Raw genomic sequence first — 19,193 nt, forward strand, 5'->3', positions numbered from 1 at the left:
TAAAAGTAGAATCAGCCCACAATAATTTCCCAAAGCATTCTTCTGAAGTTTTACATAGTCGGTAATGATTTCCCATGATAATTTCTTTAAAGTACAAGGGATGACGAACATTTTCAAACATCCTTTTGACCAAATCTCACATTGCACTGATCATACCATGTTGCGATTACAAAATTAAGGAGTTTTTCTTCAAGCCAAAAAGCAACAGGAAGCAAACAATAACTTAGAACCTTGACAAATCTTCTGAGAAAAAGTATATACTCCCATTTCTAGCATCTTATGAGGCAGGAAATTGCAGCCTTTCAGATTCCAGTAACCTCCTCAGTGACTGATAACTGATCCTCCATCCTCCAGATCCTCCTAGAATAGGAAAGACATCAAACTCACCCCATCAAATCCTCTTTTATACCTTTGAACTGATTATTGATCAACCATACTTTACTTGTAAAGTTACTTTACCCTCACAAACATATTGTGTTTTGGCGTGTTATGACCCAGCAGTTGGTAAAGCTGAGTTATTTAAAAATCCCAGTGGGAAACTTTAAACAACTGTCATAACCTATATTTTTAAGTGGTATGTTTGAGATGCAACTCTAAATTCAGGAATCAGACCACCAGTTTCGAGAGGTTTTATATTAAACTAAATGAAATGCTTTATTAATTTACACAAGCTAAATATATACACTTGGCTACAAATTACTACTATCATAACTTTTAACAAATTCCCAAACTAATCTTCATTAAGGCTATAGCAACCCATACACTTAACCAGACACCAGGCAAAGCATTTTCATCTTACAAATTAAAAATGAGGTTCTTTTCACTTTGGTTCCTGTTGTAGGCTTACAGCTACTTTGATCTTACATTGCCTCTGGCCCGTACACACGGAAACTGCTATTGGTTACATCAAGCGCTTCTCATTGAATGTAAATTCTCATTGTATCACCAGCCTCTTTGAACTCCACCTCTTCTAACAATAAATCCCCTTTCATAGTACCAATTTTATTAGTAACATAAACATATTGCTTGGTCTCTGCTAGCTAGGTGCTGGATTTCACCCCACATCTTGAATGCGCTATTCAAAACATGCAAATGCACTCTACCTCTCTTACATCTCAAAACTAGGACACATCAAAACACCCAGACAAGCTGGTTTTAATCCAATTAAGGCACACCCATAGACTAAACCTATTTTAAAAGAAAAATATTTTCCAATAATATTATATACATTAATAGCTTCACGACAGGCTGACTATTGAATTTTGAATTTGGGAAATGGCTCAGTGAAAACAAGGGGATCCATCGCCATTTGTTCAAATTTCATAGACCAGTTGAATGAAGAAAATATCTTCAGAGACTCCAGTGCTTTTTTGACCTTAAGTTCTCGTGAATGGGGCATAAAATTGATAGGGCATCCTTATTATTCACAAAACAAAAGTTAAGCCCATGGCTGAAAAGGTGAACACATAAAGAAAAGAAAGAATATATCGTATGCAGCACCTTTCACAACGCCACAAGGCGCTGCGCAACCAACAAAGTACTTTTTTTTAAGTGTACTGTCATAAGGTGGAATCTGCAGTGCACTTGATGCACAGCAAGATCCCACAAATGCCAACTCCAATGCAGCATATGCTGCCGTGCGCCTATTGGGGCCAGTGGCAGGGTGGTGGCACATTGGTCAACCAGCCTCATTTGATTACTTCTGGCGAGCTGCAGGTGCCAATCATGGTCCCTAGGGCAGCTCAGCGTATTACAGGCAGAAGCCCTGGGCATCTCTGCAGGGGCCTTGACCAATATGGCAGGGGGCTCAGTTCCATCACGGGACATACAGGCCCAACATATTGGATGCTTGAGGGCCCCATTTTAAAATATGATTTGAATTTGGAAATTGGGCACAGCTCCCACACATTTCGAGGCCACAATCTTTTACATTCACCTGAGAGGGTAGACAGGAGCACAGTTTAACATCTCACCCAAAAGACGGCAACCTCCAACAATGCAGCACTCCCTCAACACCGCACTGAAGTGCCAGATTATGGGCTCAAGCCTGAAGTCTCTGGAGTGAAGGCTCCTACCCACGACTTTTTTTTTTGGAGGCAAGAGTAAGACTAAGCCAAGGATGACACCTGACAATTCTCCAGCGATCAGGAGGCAGTGAGTAATCATGGTACAGCATGATCTGTGCTGGATCACAGCTACAGAAAGCAGAGTGAGTATTCTTGGAAAGGTTGTCCTTTATTTCTTTGTGATGTGTATTTATGTCCTTTGTGCTTTGCACCACCAACAACCAAACAAGACGGGGTTGCCAGCGTCTTTTTGATTTTTTATCTCCATTGGTGAAATTGCTTCACCTTGATTATGGGAGACCTGTTAGACATTATAACTGGGTCATACAGTCAAATTGTGCCTTTTGGTGGGTTCCGTCTATCTATTCTCCTGTTGCTGACAAAGCCTAATGTTATTCTGCAGTTTAGCTGATAAAGAAATCTCCTCCTGACCTGATTGAATCTAAAAGGGCTGCTTGCAGTATGCTTTATTACTTTCATATCAGTACCTAGCTGGCCACAGGAGATGCGTCAAAGTAAATACAAGTAAAACAGAACTAAAACCCACCCACTAAATCTTCTGAGTTAACAGCTGCATTAACTACAAACCCCATCATTCACTCGGCAGGGTTTCCGATTTGCCTCTAGTGTGCATGCCTTCATCTCCTGATTTATTTTAAATAGGGAGAGTGTTGAAGACTTTGAGTGCTCACAGAATAAGACATGTTGAATGTGCTGTTGTTACAATGCTAGCTCTTACATGATTATCACACTCCTGATATGTTACAACTATATGGTCATATGTAAACAGCTGCTCCTGGAACATGCCCCTTGGCTGTGCAATGTTTATTGAATCTGTTATAGTCCTAACTGGTAAAATGTTTCTGAGCAGTATTTAAAAGGCAACTTTCCTCAGGTCTATGATTTATCACTTTCCCTCATTTGGATTTCAGTCCTAGGCTGTTCTGAGATTTAAATATATTAACATTTATATTCTGTATTTACCATTAGGTTGGAAAATTAATCCAGGAAGCAGCTGGGAAGAGTAATCTGAAGAGAGTAACACTGGAGCTGGGAGGAAAGAGCCCGAATATTATTTTTGCAGACGCCGATTGTAGGTTTAACTTAAAATGTTAACTATCATATGTAGCAAGGACACACACGCAAAAACACACACACACACACAATCACATGACAGAACTCTCAATTTTGGTGAGGTGTACAATTGATGCCAATGATTGCCCACCCATTGTACAACCCTTTCATTGACTTCGGTGGACAGAAATAATCCAGTGTATAATGGGCAGCTGATCTACTAACCCCATTCTTAAGCCCCCTTCAAAATTGAAAGGTCCACTCACAGAGACCTGGTACACATAGAGAGCAACACAGTCACATGCATAATATTTTGCTTCATTCAAGCTTTGCTCAGTGAGTTTTAAGAACTCTCTGCCGTTGCGCTTTCTCAAATGGCATGCAACAATGAGAGACGCAATGAATGAAGGGACATTGACCACCTCTGCCCACTCCAACTGTTGTCTGTTGCCTTCCCAATCGGAAGATGATGTCTGATGACAAGTGTGGTGTAAGAGGAATAAACACAAAAGCAACTGAATAAGTGAAGTTTTTTTTTGTTAACTGTTCAAAAGATGTGTGGCAAGGCCAGCATTTGTTGTCCATTCATAGATGCCCTTGAAGAAAGAGAATTTAGTACGGGGGAATTTCAATATTTCTTCCTGTCAAGTATTTAAACCTGATTTGACTTTAACAGTACAGATGTTCCCTTGATACTTCGGAGATTATAGCAGTTTTTTGATACCAACCTTGGTGTTTACAGGGCCACAGCTGTTAATGCTGTAAATAAACACTCCACTTTGTTTAAGCATTTTTTAAAATTCTTTTTACTATTTAGATAAGAAACGGGTGGTTCATAATTTTCTATAAACATGTAATGGGAAACTTGAAATACTTTGAGATCTATTGCTTGGATAGTTATAGGTACTTCCTGATACAGAAGAGGTAATATCTAACCTCTCATATGCTGTGTTGTTGGTTTATTGTTGTAGTGGATTATGCTGTGGAACAGGCTCATCAGGGAGTATTCTTTAACCAAGGCCAGTGCTGCACAGCAGGATCACGGATCTATGTAGAGGAGCCAATCTATGAGGAGTTTGTCAGAAAGAGTACAGAACGTGCACAGCGGAGAACAGTAGGAAACCCTTTTGATCCTGCCACTGAGCAGGGCCCACAAGTAAGATTTTCTCAAGCAAAACAAACAAAAAAAAAATGGTTATTTCAGCATTCATTCACGTTATAATTGAGTAAATTTTGTACCCTGCTTTATCTTAATTTCTCAGAAACTCTAGACATAGGCCTGCATATCAGAGACAATGAAAAATGGTAGATCAAACACATTAATATGCATCTGAAGAAAACAGTTAAGATTAATTTTAGTAAATGTACAGGCATTAGGCGGTGACATAGTGGTATTGTCACTGGACTATTTCCAGAGACCCAGGGTAATGCTCTGGGGACCTGGGTTCGAATCCCACCATGGCAGATGGTGAAATTTGAATTCAATAAAATTCAATTTGAGCTCAATAAAAGTCAGGGATTAAAAGTCTGATGATGACCACAAAATCACTGTCGTTACAACCCATCTGGAAAGGAAATCTGCCATCCTTAACTGGTCTGGCCTGCATGTGACTCCAGGCCCACAGCAATGTGGTTGACACTTATATGCCCTCTGAATGAGGGCACTTAGGGGATGGGCAATAAATGCTGGCCTAGCCAATGGTGCCCACATCCCATGAATGAATATTTTAAAAAATTCCAGAGGTGGAATGATTTTAAATGTTGCCTTACATCGCACAGTTAGGTTTTTAACATTACGATGTAAGGTTAAATTTGTTGTGATTCATAAGGGTGGGTTCTTCACAGATATAAAATTGGTTTATTTTTGGGGACTGTATAAGATGGGGGGTTTTCATAGTACAGTACGTGGTTGTCTTTTGCAGATTGGGAATTTTAAGGTATAAGGTTGGGTTATTCTGCAGTGTGAGCATCGCTGATAAGGCCAGCATTTGTTGCCTGTCCCTAAACCCCTAATTGGTGGTGGTGAGATGCCTTCTTGAACTGCTGCTGTCCATGTGGTGCAGGTGCTGTTTAGAAGGGAGTTCCAGGTTTTTGACCTGGTGAACACCTTGCACACTACACAGTTGGGTATTCTACAGTGTGATATAAGGTTTGGTCTTTTACTGTGATATAACTTTTTTTTGCAGTAAATTATAAGAATGCTTGTGTTGCAACCTACCATGTTAATTGCTTTGCGGTGCTAAATCCCTGCTATAATGTATTTTATTTGTCTTCAGATTGACAAGCTGCAATGTGATAAAGTCCTTGAACTTGTACTAAGTGGCATAGCTGAAGGAGCAAAGCTTGAATGTGGCGGCAAATCACTGGGGAAGAAAGGATTCTTCATTGAACCCACTGTATTTTCAAATGTCACAGATGACATGCGGATAGCGAAGGAAGAGGTATTGGACTCAATTCCAATTACTTCTAGTATGAAGTAGTTAGATTATATCAATGAATGAAACACTTTGGAATGCAATATTACTGCCAACTTTTATTTTGATTCTGAGCACTTTCATTCATTTATTTCAGATTTTTGGCCCAGTTCAACCAATTATTAAGTTTAAAACCATGGAAGAGGTAGTGGAAAGGGCCAATAATTCTCAGTTTGGCCTGGTAGCTGCAGTCTTCACCAAGGATATCGATAAAGCATTAACAGTTTCTGCTGCTATGCAGGCTGGGACAGTCTGGTAAGGAACCACAATGATGTGACGTTGAGACAAGTCTGTTCAGGATTCCATCACTTGCCTGAATTATCATTAGAGGAAAACGATCATGATTTCAAGGCAAAATCAATGTCCTTACAGGTCAGACCAGCAGAACACGCCATATGTGGATTTCTTGGCAATTTGGTTTGGAGACTCTGAAATATAGTGGTGTCAGACACTAAACTGACCAAATCGAATGGAAATGGATATATCTTGCAAGGCTATGCTCATGGCATAGAACCTTGTTCACAAGAGCATGGACTGGAAAATCATTCACTGAGCTGCGCTCCAATTAAGCTAAAAAACAGCAAGGGGCAACAAACATTAGTGGGAATTATTTATAGGTCACCAAACAGTGGTGATAATGTAGGGCACAGTATAAATCAGGGAATTGGAGGTGCATGTAATAAGGTTAATACAGTAATTATGGGGGACTTCAATTCACATAGAGACTGGGTAAACCTAAATAGCACTAATGTTGTGGAAGACAATTTCCTGACATGAATACAAGATGATTTTCTAGAACAGTATGTTGAATAACCAACTAGGGAATGGGCTATTCTAGATCTAGTATTGCGCAGTGAGAAAGGGCTAATTAATAATCTCTTGCAAGAAGCCTTTAGGGAAAAGTGACCATAATATGATGCAATTTTACATTAGGTTTGAAAATGCTGTAGTTCAGTCTGAAACTAAGGTCTTAAATCTAAACAAAGGAAACTACGAAGGTGTGAGGGGCAAGTTGGCTATGGTAGATTGGGAGGTATGAAGGTAGACAGGCAATGACTAGCATTTATAGAATTAATACGTGGTTTAAAACAAATATACTTTACTTTGAGGTACAAAACCCAACAGGAAAAGTGATCCAACAGTAGCTAACAGGAAAGGCTTATAAAGTTGCTTAAAAATAGTAAGCCTGAGGATTGGGAGTTTTTTAGTCTTCAGCAAAGGAGGACCAAGGAACTGATAAATATAGGGGAAATAGAGCATGAGAGTAAATAGCAAGAAAAATCAAAATGGACTGTTAAAGTTTCTATAGGTATGTAGAAAGGAAAAGATTAGCAAAGATAAATGTCGGCCCATTACAGGTAGAGACAGGAGAATTTATAATGGGGAATAAGGAAATTGACAGAGAAACTAAATAAATACTTTGTGTCTGTCTTCATGGAGGAAGATACAAAAAACTTCCCAGAAATATCAGAGAATCAAGGGACTAGTGGGAATGAGGAACAGAAAGAATTCAGTATTAGTAAAAATGTAGTACTGGAAATGTTAATGGGACTGAAAGTGGACAAATCCCCAGGCCTGATGACCCACATCCCAGATTGTTGAAAGAGTTGGCTATAGAGATAGTGCATGCATTGGTGGTCATCTTCTAAAATTCTATAGACTCTGGAATGGCTCCTGCAGATTAGAAGGTAGCAAATGTAACCCCACTATTTAAGAAAGGAGGGAGAGAGAAAATGGGGAACTACTGACCTGTTAGCCTGGCATCAGTAGTAGGGAAAATGCTGGATGTGATAACTGAACACTTAGAAAATAATGGGCAGAGTCAACATGGATTTATGAAAGGGAAATCATGTTTGACAAACCTGTTATAGTCTTTTGAAGATGTAACTCACAGCAGTGATAAGGGGGAACCAGTGGGTATGGTGTATTTGGATTTTCAGAAGGCTTTCGATAAGGTCCCACTCAAGAGGTTAGTAAACAAAATTAGAGCACATGGGATTGAGGGTAATGTATTGCCACAGATTGAGAACTGGCTAATGGGCAGAAAAGAGGGAAGGAATAAATGAGTAATTCTCATGTTGGCAGGCTGTGACTAGGGGGTACCACATGGATCAGTGCTTGGGCCCCAGCTATTCACAATTCATATCAATTATTTGGATGTGGGGACCAAATGTAAAATTTCCAAGTTTGTTGATGACACAACACTGGGTGGGAACGTGAGTTGTGAGGAGGATGCAAAGAGGCTTCAAGGGGATTTAGACAGGCTAAGTGAGTGGTCAAGAACATGGCAGGTGGGATATAATGTGCAAAAATGTGGAGTTATCCACTTTGGTAGGAAAAACAGAAGAGCAGACTGTTTTTTAAATGGTGAGAGATTGGGAAGTGTTGATGTCCAAAGGAACCTGGGTGTCCTTGTTCATGAGTCATTGAAAGCTAGCACGCAGGTGCAGCAAGCAATTAGAAAGGCAAATGGTATGTTGGCCTTTATCGCAAGAGGATTTGAGTACAGGAGTAAAGATGTCTTGTTGAAATTGTGTAGAGCCTTGGTGAGACTACACCTGGAGCATTGTGTGCAGTTTTGGTCACCTTACTTAAGGAAGGATATACTTGCCATGGAGGGAATGTGAAAAACATTCACCAGGCTGATAGCTGGGATGGAAGTATTCTCCTACGAGGAGAGTTTGAGGAGATTGGGCCTTTATTCTCTAGAGTTTAGAAGAATGAGAGACGAAGCATACAAATTTCTTACAGGGCTCGACAGGGTAGATGCAGGAAGGATGTTTCCCCTGGCAGGGGTCGGGGTGGGGGAGGTGTCCAGAACTAGGGGACACAGTCTCAGAATAAGGGGTAGGCCATTTAGGACTGAGATGAGGAGGAATTTCTTCATTCAGAGGGTGGTAAAATTTTGGCGTTCTCTACCCCAAAGGGCGGTGCAGGTCAGTCATTGAATACATTCAAGAAATACAGATCTCTAGATAGGAAAGGCATCAGGGGATATGGGGATAGTGTGGGAAACTGGCGTTCAGGTAGGAGCTCAGCCATGATCTAATTGAATGGCAGAACAAGCTCGAGGGCTCCTCCTGTTCTCATTTCCTAAATTTCTACTGAGAGTGGAATTTTTCAAAATGTATAATTATAACACATTAACACTTTCACCTATGTCCGCATGTTGTGGCTTTACTACAAACTTCAGTAGACTCCAACTTATCAATGAAGCAGAGCCACATTCACAATTGTAATGATGTATTTACCTTTGGAAAGCAAAGCAAAGCAGCTCCCAAAAGTAGCATTGCCAATCTACTCTAATTTTGTAGAATCACACGGTGTCGAAACAAGCCATTCAGCCCATCGTGCCTGTGCTGCCTCTTTCAAAGAGCTATCCAATTAGTCCCACTCCCCTGCTCCTTTCCCATGGTGCCGCAAATATTTCCCACTCAACTAATTATCTCAATTCCCTTTTGAAAGTTACTATTGAACCTGCATCCACCATCCTTTCAGGCCCTGCATTCTAGATCATAAAATCTCAATGCATAAAATTCTCATTTCCTTTCTAGTTGTTTTTGCCAATTATCTTAAATCTGAGCCCTCTGGTTACCAACCTCCTGCCAGTAGAAACAGTTTCTCCCTATCTCCTATCAAAAACCCATTATAGTTTTCAACACTTCCAGTAGATCCCCCCTTTCCCATCTGTGCTCCGAGGACAACAATCCCAGCTTCTCTAGTCTCCCCACATAACTGACATTCCTCCTCTCTGATACCATTCTAAGCAACCTCTTTTGCATTCTCTCCAAGATCTTCACATCCTTCCTTAAGCGTGGTGCCCAGAATCAGACACAATACTGCATCCTGAGGCTTAAACAGTGAATTCTCGAGCTTTGCCATAACTTCCTTGCTTCTGTACCCAAAGCCTCCATTTATAAAGCCCAAGATCCTGTATGCTTTTTTTTTAAACAACTTTATCAACTTATCCTGCCACATTTAAAGATTTGTTCATGTGAAGCCCCCAGGTCGCACTGTTCCTGCGCCCTCTTTAAAATTGTACCATTTGATTTATATTATTTCTACTCATTCTTCTTTCCAAAGTGCATCCATCACTTTGCACTCCCCTGCATTAAATTTCATCTGCCATGTGTCTGTCCATTTCAACAGACTGTCTATGTCCTCCTGACATCTGTTACTATCGTCCTGTGGCGTGGTTTATTCCAGCAGTATATCCAGTCATCTTCTGATGCTGAGTATGGGGAATAGATGCTGAACAATAGATTCAAGCTGTCCAAATTAGTGTGTTTCTACGTCACTCACTGCTTATGAAACTTGCCAGCCCATCTCATTCTTTAGGCTGTTGCTGGCACAAGGAATTGCACAGCCTCTTGCCTCAGATGGCTTCCAGCCTGCTTCACAGGGACTGTTTCAGTGAGCTCATTCTGTTATTACAGTCGACCTTCTGGGAGGAGAGAATGTTTATTGAAGCAAAACATATCAAAAGTCGGACACTGATCCCTGAGGAGCATTGAACATCTTAGATTCTATCTTTTGTTTTATTTAGGATTAGCAAACTCTGTGATATATAATATTCTAAACAAACAGTGTTCTCTCATGAGTTGCCGCACACAATGGAGATTTCTTTGTACAATGAGGAATTTTTCAAAAAATGATTTGCAAGTTTTTCTTCTCAGTATTGTTGAAATGTCATTACTTTTGTCTGTATTTTGGGCCTTTGTTTGCAGTGAAGTGAAATATGCCTGTGTGTGGGGTGGGTGGGTTCCCCTACTGACTAAGAGGTTTGTATTTTGTATAGCGCTGAAGCGTACACATGGTTCCAGCTCTAATCTGCTGAGTTGGTTGATCTCAGCTAGGACACTGATGGTGGAACTGCAGTTGGTTTTAGTATCCCTTAAATGATGAGTGGAGCTCAACCAAGGTTCTTGCTTTTGATTGCCTTCCACTGACAAAAAGCGACCATGAATATGGATAGAACCGGAAATAGTGTAGAAATTGGTGAGCACTCAACTGTAAGCTGCGTGCCTCTGAGAAAGGCTGCCCAATGATCTCCTGAAACCAACCCTCTGTTGGAGGGGTTGGGGGTGGGGAGAGCTCCTGCAAGTCAGCCACAGCCCGCAGGAGCCCTATGGAGCCGGGAAGATCAGCCCCATTCACCCTGATTCCAAATCAAGGTGAGGTTAAAAAGATTGGCAGTGGCTTCCAGCAGCCCAACTGGTTAGAATGCATTGTGATGTAAAAAAAAAACTGAACTTAGCAAGAGTTTTATTGCAAGGTCTCTAAAAGAACTTCAGGCTCCTAATTAACATATTCAAGGAGCTTACTGTTCGCTTACTTTGGTCTGAATATTACCCAATCCAATATGGAGTCAGGCGCATTGCAGACAGTTTTGAGGTGTGGGACTTTTCTCCCTGAAATGGTCCTCTTTGTCTGCCCAGAAACCATGAGCAATGAGGACCAATTTCCCTCCCTGATGCCTACAGCCACCCAAAAGAAATGGCTATTTGCGAGTGTTGCTGGAAGTTTGCTGATAATGAGTGACCTCATTAAGAGAGAAAATTGTTCACTCGGGTGCAGGCAAGACAGACCTTGGACTGTCTCTTGCCCAGACCCAATAAGGTAGAAATGGAAAAACCGTCTCCTGCATAAACTCTGTAAGCTTGTGGTCAACCAAAACTTCTGCCCATGTCTTAACTCACAGCAAGTCCTGTTCCACTGTCACCCCTGTGCTCGCTGATCTACACTGGCTCCCAGTCAAGCAGTGTCACGACTTTAAAATTCTCACCTTTGTTTCCAAATCCCACCATGGCCTTTATAACCACCCCCCCCACCCCGCCCCATCTCTGTAATCTCCTTCAGCCCCCCCAACCCTCTGAGAAATCTGTGCTCCTTCTGGCCTCTCCCCAATTATAATTGCTCCACCAGTGATTGCTGTGCCTTCCGTTGCCTAAGCGCCAAGCTCTGGAATTCCCTCCCTACACCTCCCCACCTCACTTTTCTCCTTTAAAACGTACCTTAAAACTTAATTTTTTGACCAAGCTTTTGGTCATCTGACCTAATATCTCCTTATGTAGCTTGGTGTCATTTTTTGTTTTGTAATGTTCCTGTGAACGCTTTGGGATGTTTCATCAAGTTAAAGGTGCTATATAAATATCAGTTGTTGTTGATGTGCACAATTGTTGTTAGAGATAAAGTGTTCAAAATGGGAGTCAATTTGAGCTTGCTTTTCTTGGAGCTCAAAACCTAATGTCAGTATTGCAAATGACTATATAAATAAATGCTTTAGCACCCACACAAAAACAGATTGCCTCTCTCACACCCACACACACACACGCATCACACACACACTCATCACACACACACACACGCACCCCTCTACTCAATTCGGAGATTGACAATTTTAAAAATTAATCATTTAAAAAGCAATTCAGACTTGAATCATAAATGCTTTTTCTCCAACATTCAATTGTACATATATGTATTCATTTTCCATATATCACACACTGTACATGGGTGCAATCGCTGTATCGGGATCAGTTTTATTGCGATTTCAACATCTGTAAGTGATATGACAATGGACTTTAATGCACTTCATGTAGTCGCATCACAAAGAGAAGTTTGTGAAATTATCACAAAGACCGTGCCCCTTAAAGATTGGTCACATACTAAATTACTTAGAGACAATTGTATGTGTTTATGCATGCATTTTATATAACATGAAGTTACTTTAGAAGCATGTTTAGTTGAGCTGATAACATCAACCCTCAAACTCGCTGAAAGTATGCTCCAAATTGACTTGTATTTTCAAAATCCTGGCTTGGTACCAAGGAATTTCAAGCAGCAGGAATTACTCCAAGAACTGAATCGTTTGCACAAATGTAATTACTGAAACAGGACAACTTTTCATTAAGCTATTGGAAGAAGGCTAAAATGTGACATAATTTAAGTTTTTAGTTGCTATCCATTCTGACTTGCTTGAGCTTGTCCTGTTTGGTCTTTAAAGGTGGTGTTCCCCCTTTCTCCATTTGGTAAATATTACTTGTCTGTCACAATTAAATTCATTGTCATATGTCATGTATCAAATCCTCCTGTGAATACTGTTACAAATCATCCTTATGTTTGTTTTACAGCATTCATGCTTGTAGACTTAAAGTTGAAAAGATTTCTTTAAACAATAATTGAATTCAAATTAAATTCATTTTTCCTTTATTGCAGGATTAATTGTTACAATGCCTTAAATGTCCAAAGTCCCTTTGGTGGATTTAAAATGTCTGGCAATGGTAGAGAAATGTAAGTACTTTTATAGACTTGGGTTTCAGAACACTGTGTATCTCACCAAATCTAAGAGTGCTGTTTTATTTCCACAAACACATCTTCTGTTAAATGTAAAAGGCTAAACATTGGGAAAAATAACTGAAACTCCCCAAATGTAGAGTGTTTTGCAAAAAACATATTTTCCGATATGGATAATGAATCTTAGTCAATCTTACTCAATTGTGTAATGGGAATTTTCCTTTTGTCTCTAGGGGAGAATACGGGCTAAAGGAATACACAGAAATCAAAACTGTGACCGTCAGAATTCAACAGAAGAATTCTTAGAGCGCTGTGAGGCTGCTGCTTTGTATATGGACCCAGTGAATTCGCTCTGTTATCAACAGGACAAACACGCACAACAGTGGTTGTGCAGCATACGGTTGAAGCTTTATATTATAAAAAGTAACAAAAAATATACTAGTGAATGTATATGTACCACAAATACTGTGTATTTGAGGAAAATACAATAATCTCAGCAAATTCCCCGAGTGCATTCATTACACGGTGCCCCCCCCTCAAAAATCGCATTTAGCCTTGTGTAAATCTGTCAACTGTGGAGGTTTGATGTACCATGGAAACTCAATGGTGTCACTGGAGCTGACAGCCCAGCTCTGTCGCAACTAACAGTTTGAGAACTGCCGCTGCCGCTCGTTTAAAATCGGCATGTCCTGGCAGGCGGCGCTGAGCAGAGGTAAGTGAAGCAGGTACACACTGAAGGGTGAGGCCAGACTGACGTTCGAGTCCCTTCTCTTCCTTAAAAGTGGCACAATTGGAAACATGAGTCCAGGCCCATGCACATTCTTCGGAGGCGAAGAAAACAAATCAAAATTAGGCCAGTGTGTTACATGATCTGGAATGTTCTCTGGGTGGGTGGTAGCTCTTTTGGCAACCCAAATATAAATATTTAGGTATCCGCTCTATGGTTTGTTGGTAGGACACCGATAATTTCTCACAGCTACTGCCAGCAATGTAAAGAATACAAGGAACCCAGAGTCTGCTGCAACAGCAAGTTGAGTCTGGGAATAATCCAACTTTTAAAATATGCATCTATAACACACACTGTTTGTACAATTTTAACATGCAACTTTCATTGTTTGTCACTAAGAACAGGGGGGCCCTTAGAGTTCCTGAATGCAGGGAGGGAGTGTTATGGGGGGTGGGGTGGGGTGGGAGCAGAACTCAGATCCACCAGGGTTTTGGTTGGACAGAAATCCTGGAACTTTTGAGGGCCCATTCATCAGATGATCCATCCTGACCTTATGCCAGGAATACCTGTGAGTCCCTGTTACTCCAATTTGAGGCTTAAAAGGCTAATCTTCCAATGCAGTGGTTGCTCATAAAACCTTTGGTCAGGTTACCTTTACCGACCGCCGTGTTTTTGATAACATTGTATTTACTGGACAGAAACAAGCCCATTCAGCCCAACAGATCCATGGTTGTGTTTAAGCTCCACATGAGCCTCCTCCCACCCTTCTTCCTCCAACTCCACCAACATGTCCTCCTATTCTTTTCACCCTCGTCTGTTCATCTAGTTTCCCCTTAAACGTATCAATGCTAGTCCCTGTGGCAGGGAATTACACATTCTTACCCAAAGACATTTCTCCTGAATTCCTGATTGGATTTATTAATGATTACTTTATCTTTGTGGTGCTTAATTCTGGCCTCACCCGCAACTGAAAACATCTTCTCTACCTCTACCCTATCAAACCCTTTCGTAAATGTAAAGATCTCCATCAGGTCTTCTCCCAGTCTTCTCTGTTCCAGAGGAAGGAGCCCAGCATTTTCATTTTTCCTGATGGTTGCAAACTCACAGTTCCAATGTCTTTCTAGTAAACAGATATTAAAATATGTTTTCATGCAATTCTCCAGCTCTGCTGATGCTGTGGAAAAGCACTGCAACACGACTCCTCCCCTGTTTTGCCCAGTAAGGTGGGCACCTCATGCGCCAGAAGCAGCATGGGCACCTACTCAAAATATCCAAAGAGCCTGGACGCAGTATTTGCACTGGGATCAGTGACAGGACGTGGGTAAAAGTTCTACTGCCCACAATATCTACTCCTAACCTCAGGCTGCCCCAGGAAATTCAGGACCAGGATCCAGTTGTGTCTGGTAGCTAGAAGGACAATGTTAGACCATGGAGCCTTCTGTTACTTCCAACATGTGCAAAAGGGACAGAATAAATCCTGTAGTCCGGGGTTGTAATTAGCACCAGGTTCATAGCATCTTAAAACTGCCAGTAATCTAGCCAATGAGGATGATTTTCTCCCGTTGTTATGTGTATGAAATAAGAACCAAACACGGAAAGGTTTCCTCTGGTTGTTACCTCTAGCAACGTTTAATCTTTTTGAACATTATAAAAAATTCTCCAGGAATACCATCTTGAACTGCTTTTGTTTATGTCTCAATGGGTACAGAAGTCAACCCACAGATTACCTGGACAAAACCAGATCCATATCTCATGGGACACTAACTTAATGCAAATTTCTTTGGCAAATCTTTGTCCTCACTTATTTCCAAAAAAGGCAGGTTGGGAAATTACAATGAATAACCTCCTCACATCACATGGCTATTAGCAGAGTTCTGCTGCAAACAGCAAATCACCTCTTCCTAGATTACTCCTTTGTCAAAGGAAACAAGATTTGATTAAAAAATTACTTTCCAAAGACAAAGCTTGTATAAATGTGCCATGTCCTCTTTCTATGTTGTCTGGGACATTGTTACGTGTTACGCCATTAACTGTTGAGTGTTATCAATGTATGGAATAGCTCTTGGGACTTAGCAACATTGAGATGTTCAATGCCGTTGAATGATGTATCCCAGACAATTACAATGTAGCACAAGTCACTTCACACTGCATCAGATATTAGGCAATAATTTAATCATTTGGAATAATTTGACCACTATAGTGGTCTTAATACCCTTCTAATAATTATTATGATTCTTAACAACACAGATGAAGGCACAGCAAGAGGCAATCTGCAGCACGTATCAGAAAAGCAAAACCTCTTTAATCAGCCGAAAAGTCTGAAAATGAGATGATCTGTTGGCAATAAAATCAAAGAATGTATGGTATGAAATGGATAGATACCAAAGTAATTAGGAACATGTTTCGGTTCTGAATATTTAGTCTAGAAATTACTATTGGTGATATTAGCAGACTAACAAGTAACACTCTCATAGGACACAGCTCTGTCCAATATTTTAACATAGGCTTTAATACATTTAAAATAAAAAGTTAACACTTGATTTAAAATAATAGGTAGAGGAATTCCATACAAAGTCATTAAGCTTTCATCCGTTAATATCACAAACAGTCATTTCAAGGCTTATGTATGTTTAAAAGATTTTGTTGTTACACTATAATTACAGTGATAAAAGCTAATCCTTTATTATATTGCATCCTTCTCACTCCAGTCATGAAATATGAGCATTAATTTGATAAACTTTCACTATTCATGCTGTCTTTCAGATTCTCTGATTCAAGTCACCTATGGTTGATGCCACAAAAAAGCAATAATGTATAAATTCTTGCATTTTTATACACTGATTGAATGACTGCAAATTTCTTCTTGTTAACTGTATTGCAGTTTTGAAATCATGTATATACAATTATGTACTATGAAGATATAAAGATATTTTCTATACTGTTTTTCATTAAAGAAACAAGACACATTTGGTATTGGAGTGTTAAAGTTATGTAGAACAATTTGACTAAAAATCTGCTGATGCTGTAGAACAGAATATTGGCCGTGTTGTGTTGGTTGTGACTAGATTAGTATGAACAAAGTCCCTGTCTAGGGATCTGTTACCTGGTACCTGGTCAAAAGCTCCTCCCTATTAGCCAAACACTGCATACTACATGAATACAAGACCCCTGAATGCAGTGACAGGCATCTTCCACTTCACTATTCACCTGTCAGAAACAGAACTCTCTCGTAGGATTCCAACTCATGTTCTCTCCCCTGACACACAAACTAAAATCAGACAAAAGTAGAATGACTGCATTTAGTTCTGGCAAGTGTGCCTGAATACCTACCTCTCAGTATTTAGCCCTGAAACCCCTGTCTCTCATGAAGTCCCCGCAGACAACATATGACTAAATTACCACATTGAATCCTTCCCTCCAACTAAATTATTAATAAGAATTTTTATTGTAATATATAAAATTCCATTAATCACTCAATAGTTTAACTTTTTTCATGCTAAAGTAAAGGTACAATTAATGTCAGCATAGAAAAAACTTGCATAAATATTTGGTTATAAGAATATGCCCAGAAAGAGAACTGAACATTTGGGCAATACATGCAATAGCTAATAAATGTTTTGGTTTGCTAATATGTCTGTGATCAGTCATTATTACCTTTAGTGAGGCATGAAACATTTGGACTCATCACATCTGAATGTGTGGCAGATGTGGTGACATCATAGTAATGACAACCTATATGGATGTGTGTGGTTAGCAAAGTTCTACTGATCCTCCTCATTCAGCCCATTTTAATTCCTTCAGCCAAAGAGATGCTTAAAGTTCCCCCATTGCAGCAACTATTTGTTTCTTAAATGCTTCCAAAATTTTCACCTCCATCACAATGAATGGAAATTCACACATTGATCACTCTGTGTAAAGAATTTTCTGACATTAGCCCTAAAATTGCATTTTACTAGTTTGGACGAATATCCCGATGCACTACTGTCACAATTCAATGTGATATTTATCTATTCCCTTAATCTACAGACCTCTATAAGGGCACCTCTCAAACACTTCTATTTTTGAATGAAAAGCCCAGGTTTTCCCAATCTCTCTTTCCAACTCAGACCCCTGAAAGTGAGGAGCATCTTGTGGCTCTTTCTCTGCTCTGGCTTCACATTTAAATGTCTGCCCTGTTCCTTGGTGACCAGAGGTGGATGCAGTATTCAAAGGGGAATCCGACCAGCACGTTATAATGTTTGATTATTATCTCTTCTGACTAATATTCAATTGTCCTGTTTACACAGTTAATCATTATATTGGTTTTATTGATTGCTACTCTTAATTGGTTGGACATGTTAATGTTGAGTCCACTAAGATTCCTGTTCAGCTTCATCTCTAGTCATTTCATATCAGTCATGGAGTATGTGTGTCGCCTAGTGTTCCTTCCTGTGTGCAACACTTGTCTCAATTAAATTCAATCTGCCAGCATTCTGCCTTCTTACATGTTTGTCTGACTCATTCTGTAATTTCCAAACTGCTGCGCAACTTGGCTTAACATCATCTGCAAACTACACCACTTGGCTTTGAAGTTCTGAATCCAGTGAACTGATGTAAGTTCGAGATAGGTAGTGTTCCTGGCCCCAACCCCTGAGGCAAACCATTGCCTAAAATCCGAGAGCTGGGAAATGGAGAAAGAAAGCGAGCAGATCGGGGGAAAGGACTGGAGGACTCAACAGACTGTGGGAAGAGAATTGAGGGATAACAACAGAGCCATAGGGATAGGGAAAAGGGAAAAGGTTGTTTCTTTAGCATGATAGAGAAGCAGTTAAAAAAAAAACCTACTGAGCAGTATAATGGATTGAGGCAAGTCCATCTTGTGCCCAGACCACTGTATTAATGATGCCAGCAATTAACAGTGTTTACAAAATGTATCTGGAACATTCATTTAATTCTAAGCAAACAGAGCATTATAGTGATAATATATATTACTGTTATAATTTGCATTGTCATGTTTTGAAAATTATCCAGCAAGCCTGTGACTTACACATTGATATGGTGCTGATTAAATTATTCTTCTGTGTTAATTACTACTGATGGAAGTAATCAGTAATATATTCCAGCAACCTTAGTCTTTGACCCATAAAATTTTATAAACATTTCCTTCATATTCCTCTCAACCTTCAAGTTCACTAGCATACCCACCACACCTACACCCTAAGGATAACTGCCATTGCGCAGTCTTGTACTCTAACTTATTCCTCCCCAGGATCTAAAAACTAATAACCTCCCTCAATTTCGCTTTGAATTAGCATCGCCTAACCCCTATTTCTCCATTAATCTTTTCTCTTTCCCTGCCCTGGTGCTGTCTTCAGCTTTAGACCAAGATTTCTCAGTTAAAAAAAAATCATTACAAAATTTAATTTGGTCTTTAAGACTCACGGGAGCAATAGAAAATGATGATAAATGGAATTTGTATTCAATTTCCACAAAAAAGAAACCTAAAGGTGAAAGGAGCCAATCTATAATAGTCCAGTGTTGATTTGGTTGTAAATATATGTTCCTGTGGCAAGTTCATTT

At 40.0% G+C, this 19,193-nt stretch overlaps 1 protein-coding gene across 1 annotated transcript in view; it reads left to right on the forward strand.

Annotated features, from left to right (window-relative positions):
* The window catches only part of LOC144674977 (retinal dehydrogenase 2), a 56,223-nt gene extending 42,815 nt beyond the window's left edge, over positions 1 to 13,408 (forward strand). Inside the window, exons 8-13 of the mRNA XM_078536068.1 lie at positions 3,057 to 3,159; positions 4,112 to 4,296; positions 5,417 to 5,581; positions 5,712 to 5,869; positions 12,830 to 12,904; positions 13,141 to 13,408. Of these exons, the coding sequence (XP_078392194.1) occupies positions 3,057 to 3,159; positions 4,112 to 4,296; positions 5,417 to 5,581; positions 5,712 to 5,869; positions 12,830 to 12,904; positions 13,141 to 13,213 (759 nt within the window). The 3' untranslated portion in view covers positions 13,214 to 13,408. The remainder of the gene's footprint in view (positions 1 to 3,056; positions 3,160 to 4,111; positions 4,297 to 5,416; positions 5,582 to 5,711; positions 5,870 to 12,829; positions 12,905 to 13,140) is intronic.
* The last annotated feature ends 5,785 nt before the right edge of the window (positions 13,409 to 19,193 follow it).

The sequence above is a fragment of the Cetorhinus maximus genome, unplaced genomic scaffold (assembly GCF_964194155.1).
Source record: "Cetorhinus maximus unplaced genomic scaffold, sCetMax3.hap1.1 HAP1_SCAFFOLD_881, whole genome shotgun sequence".
Lineage (NCBI taxonomy): Eukaryota > Metazoa > Chordata > Chondrichthyes > Lamniformes > Cetorhinidae > Cetorhinus > Cetorhinus maximus.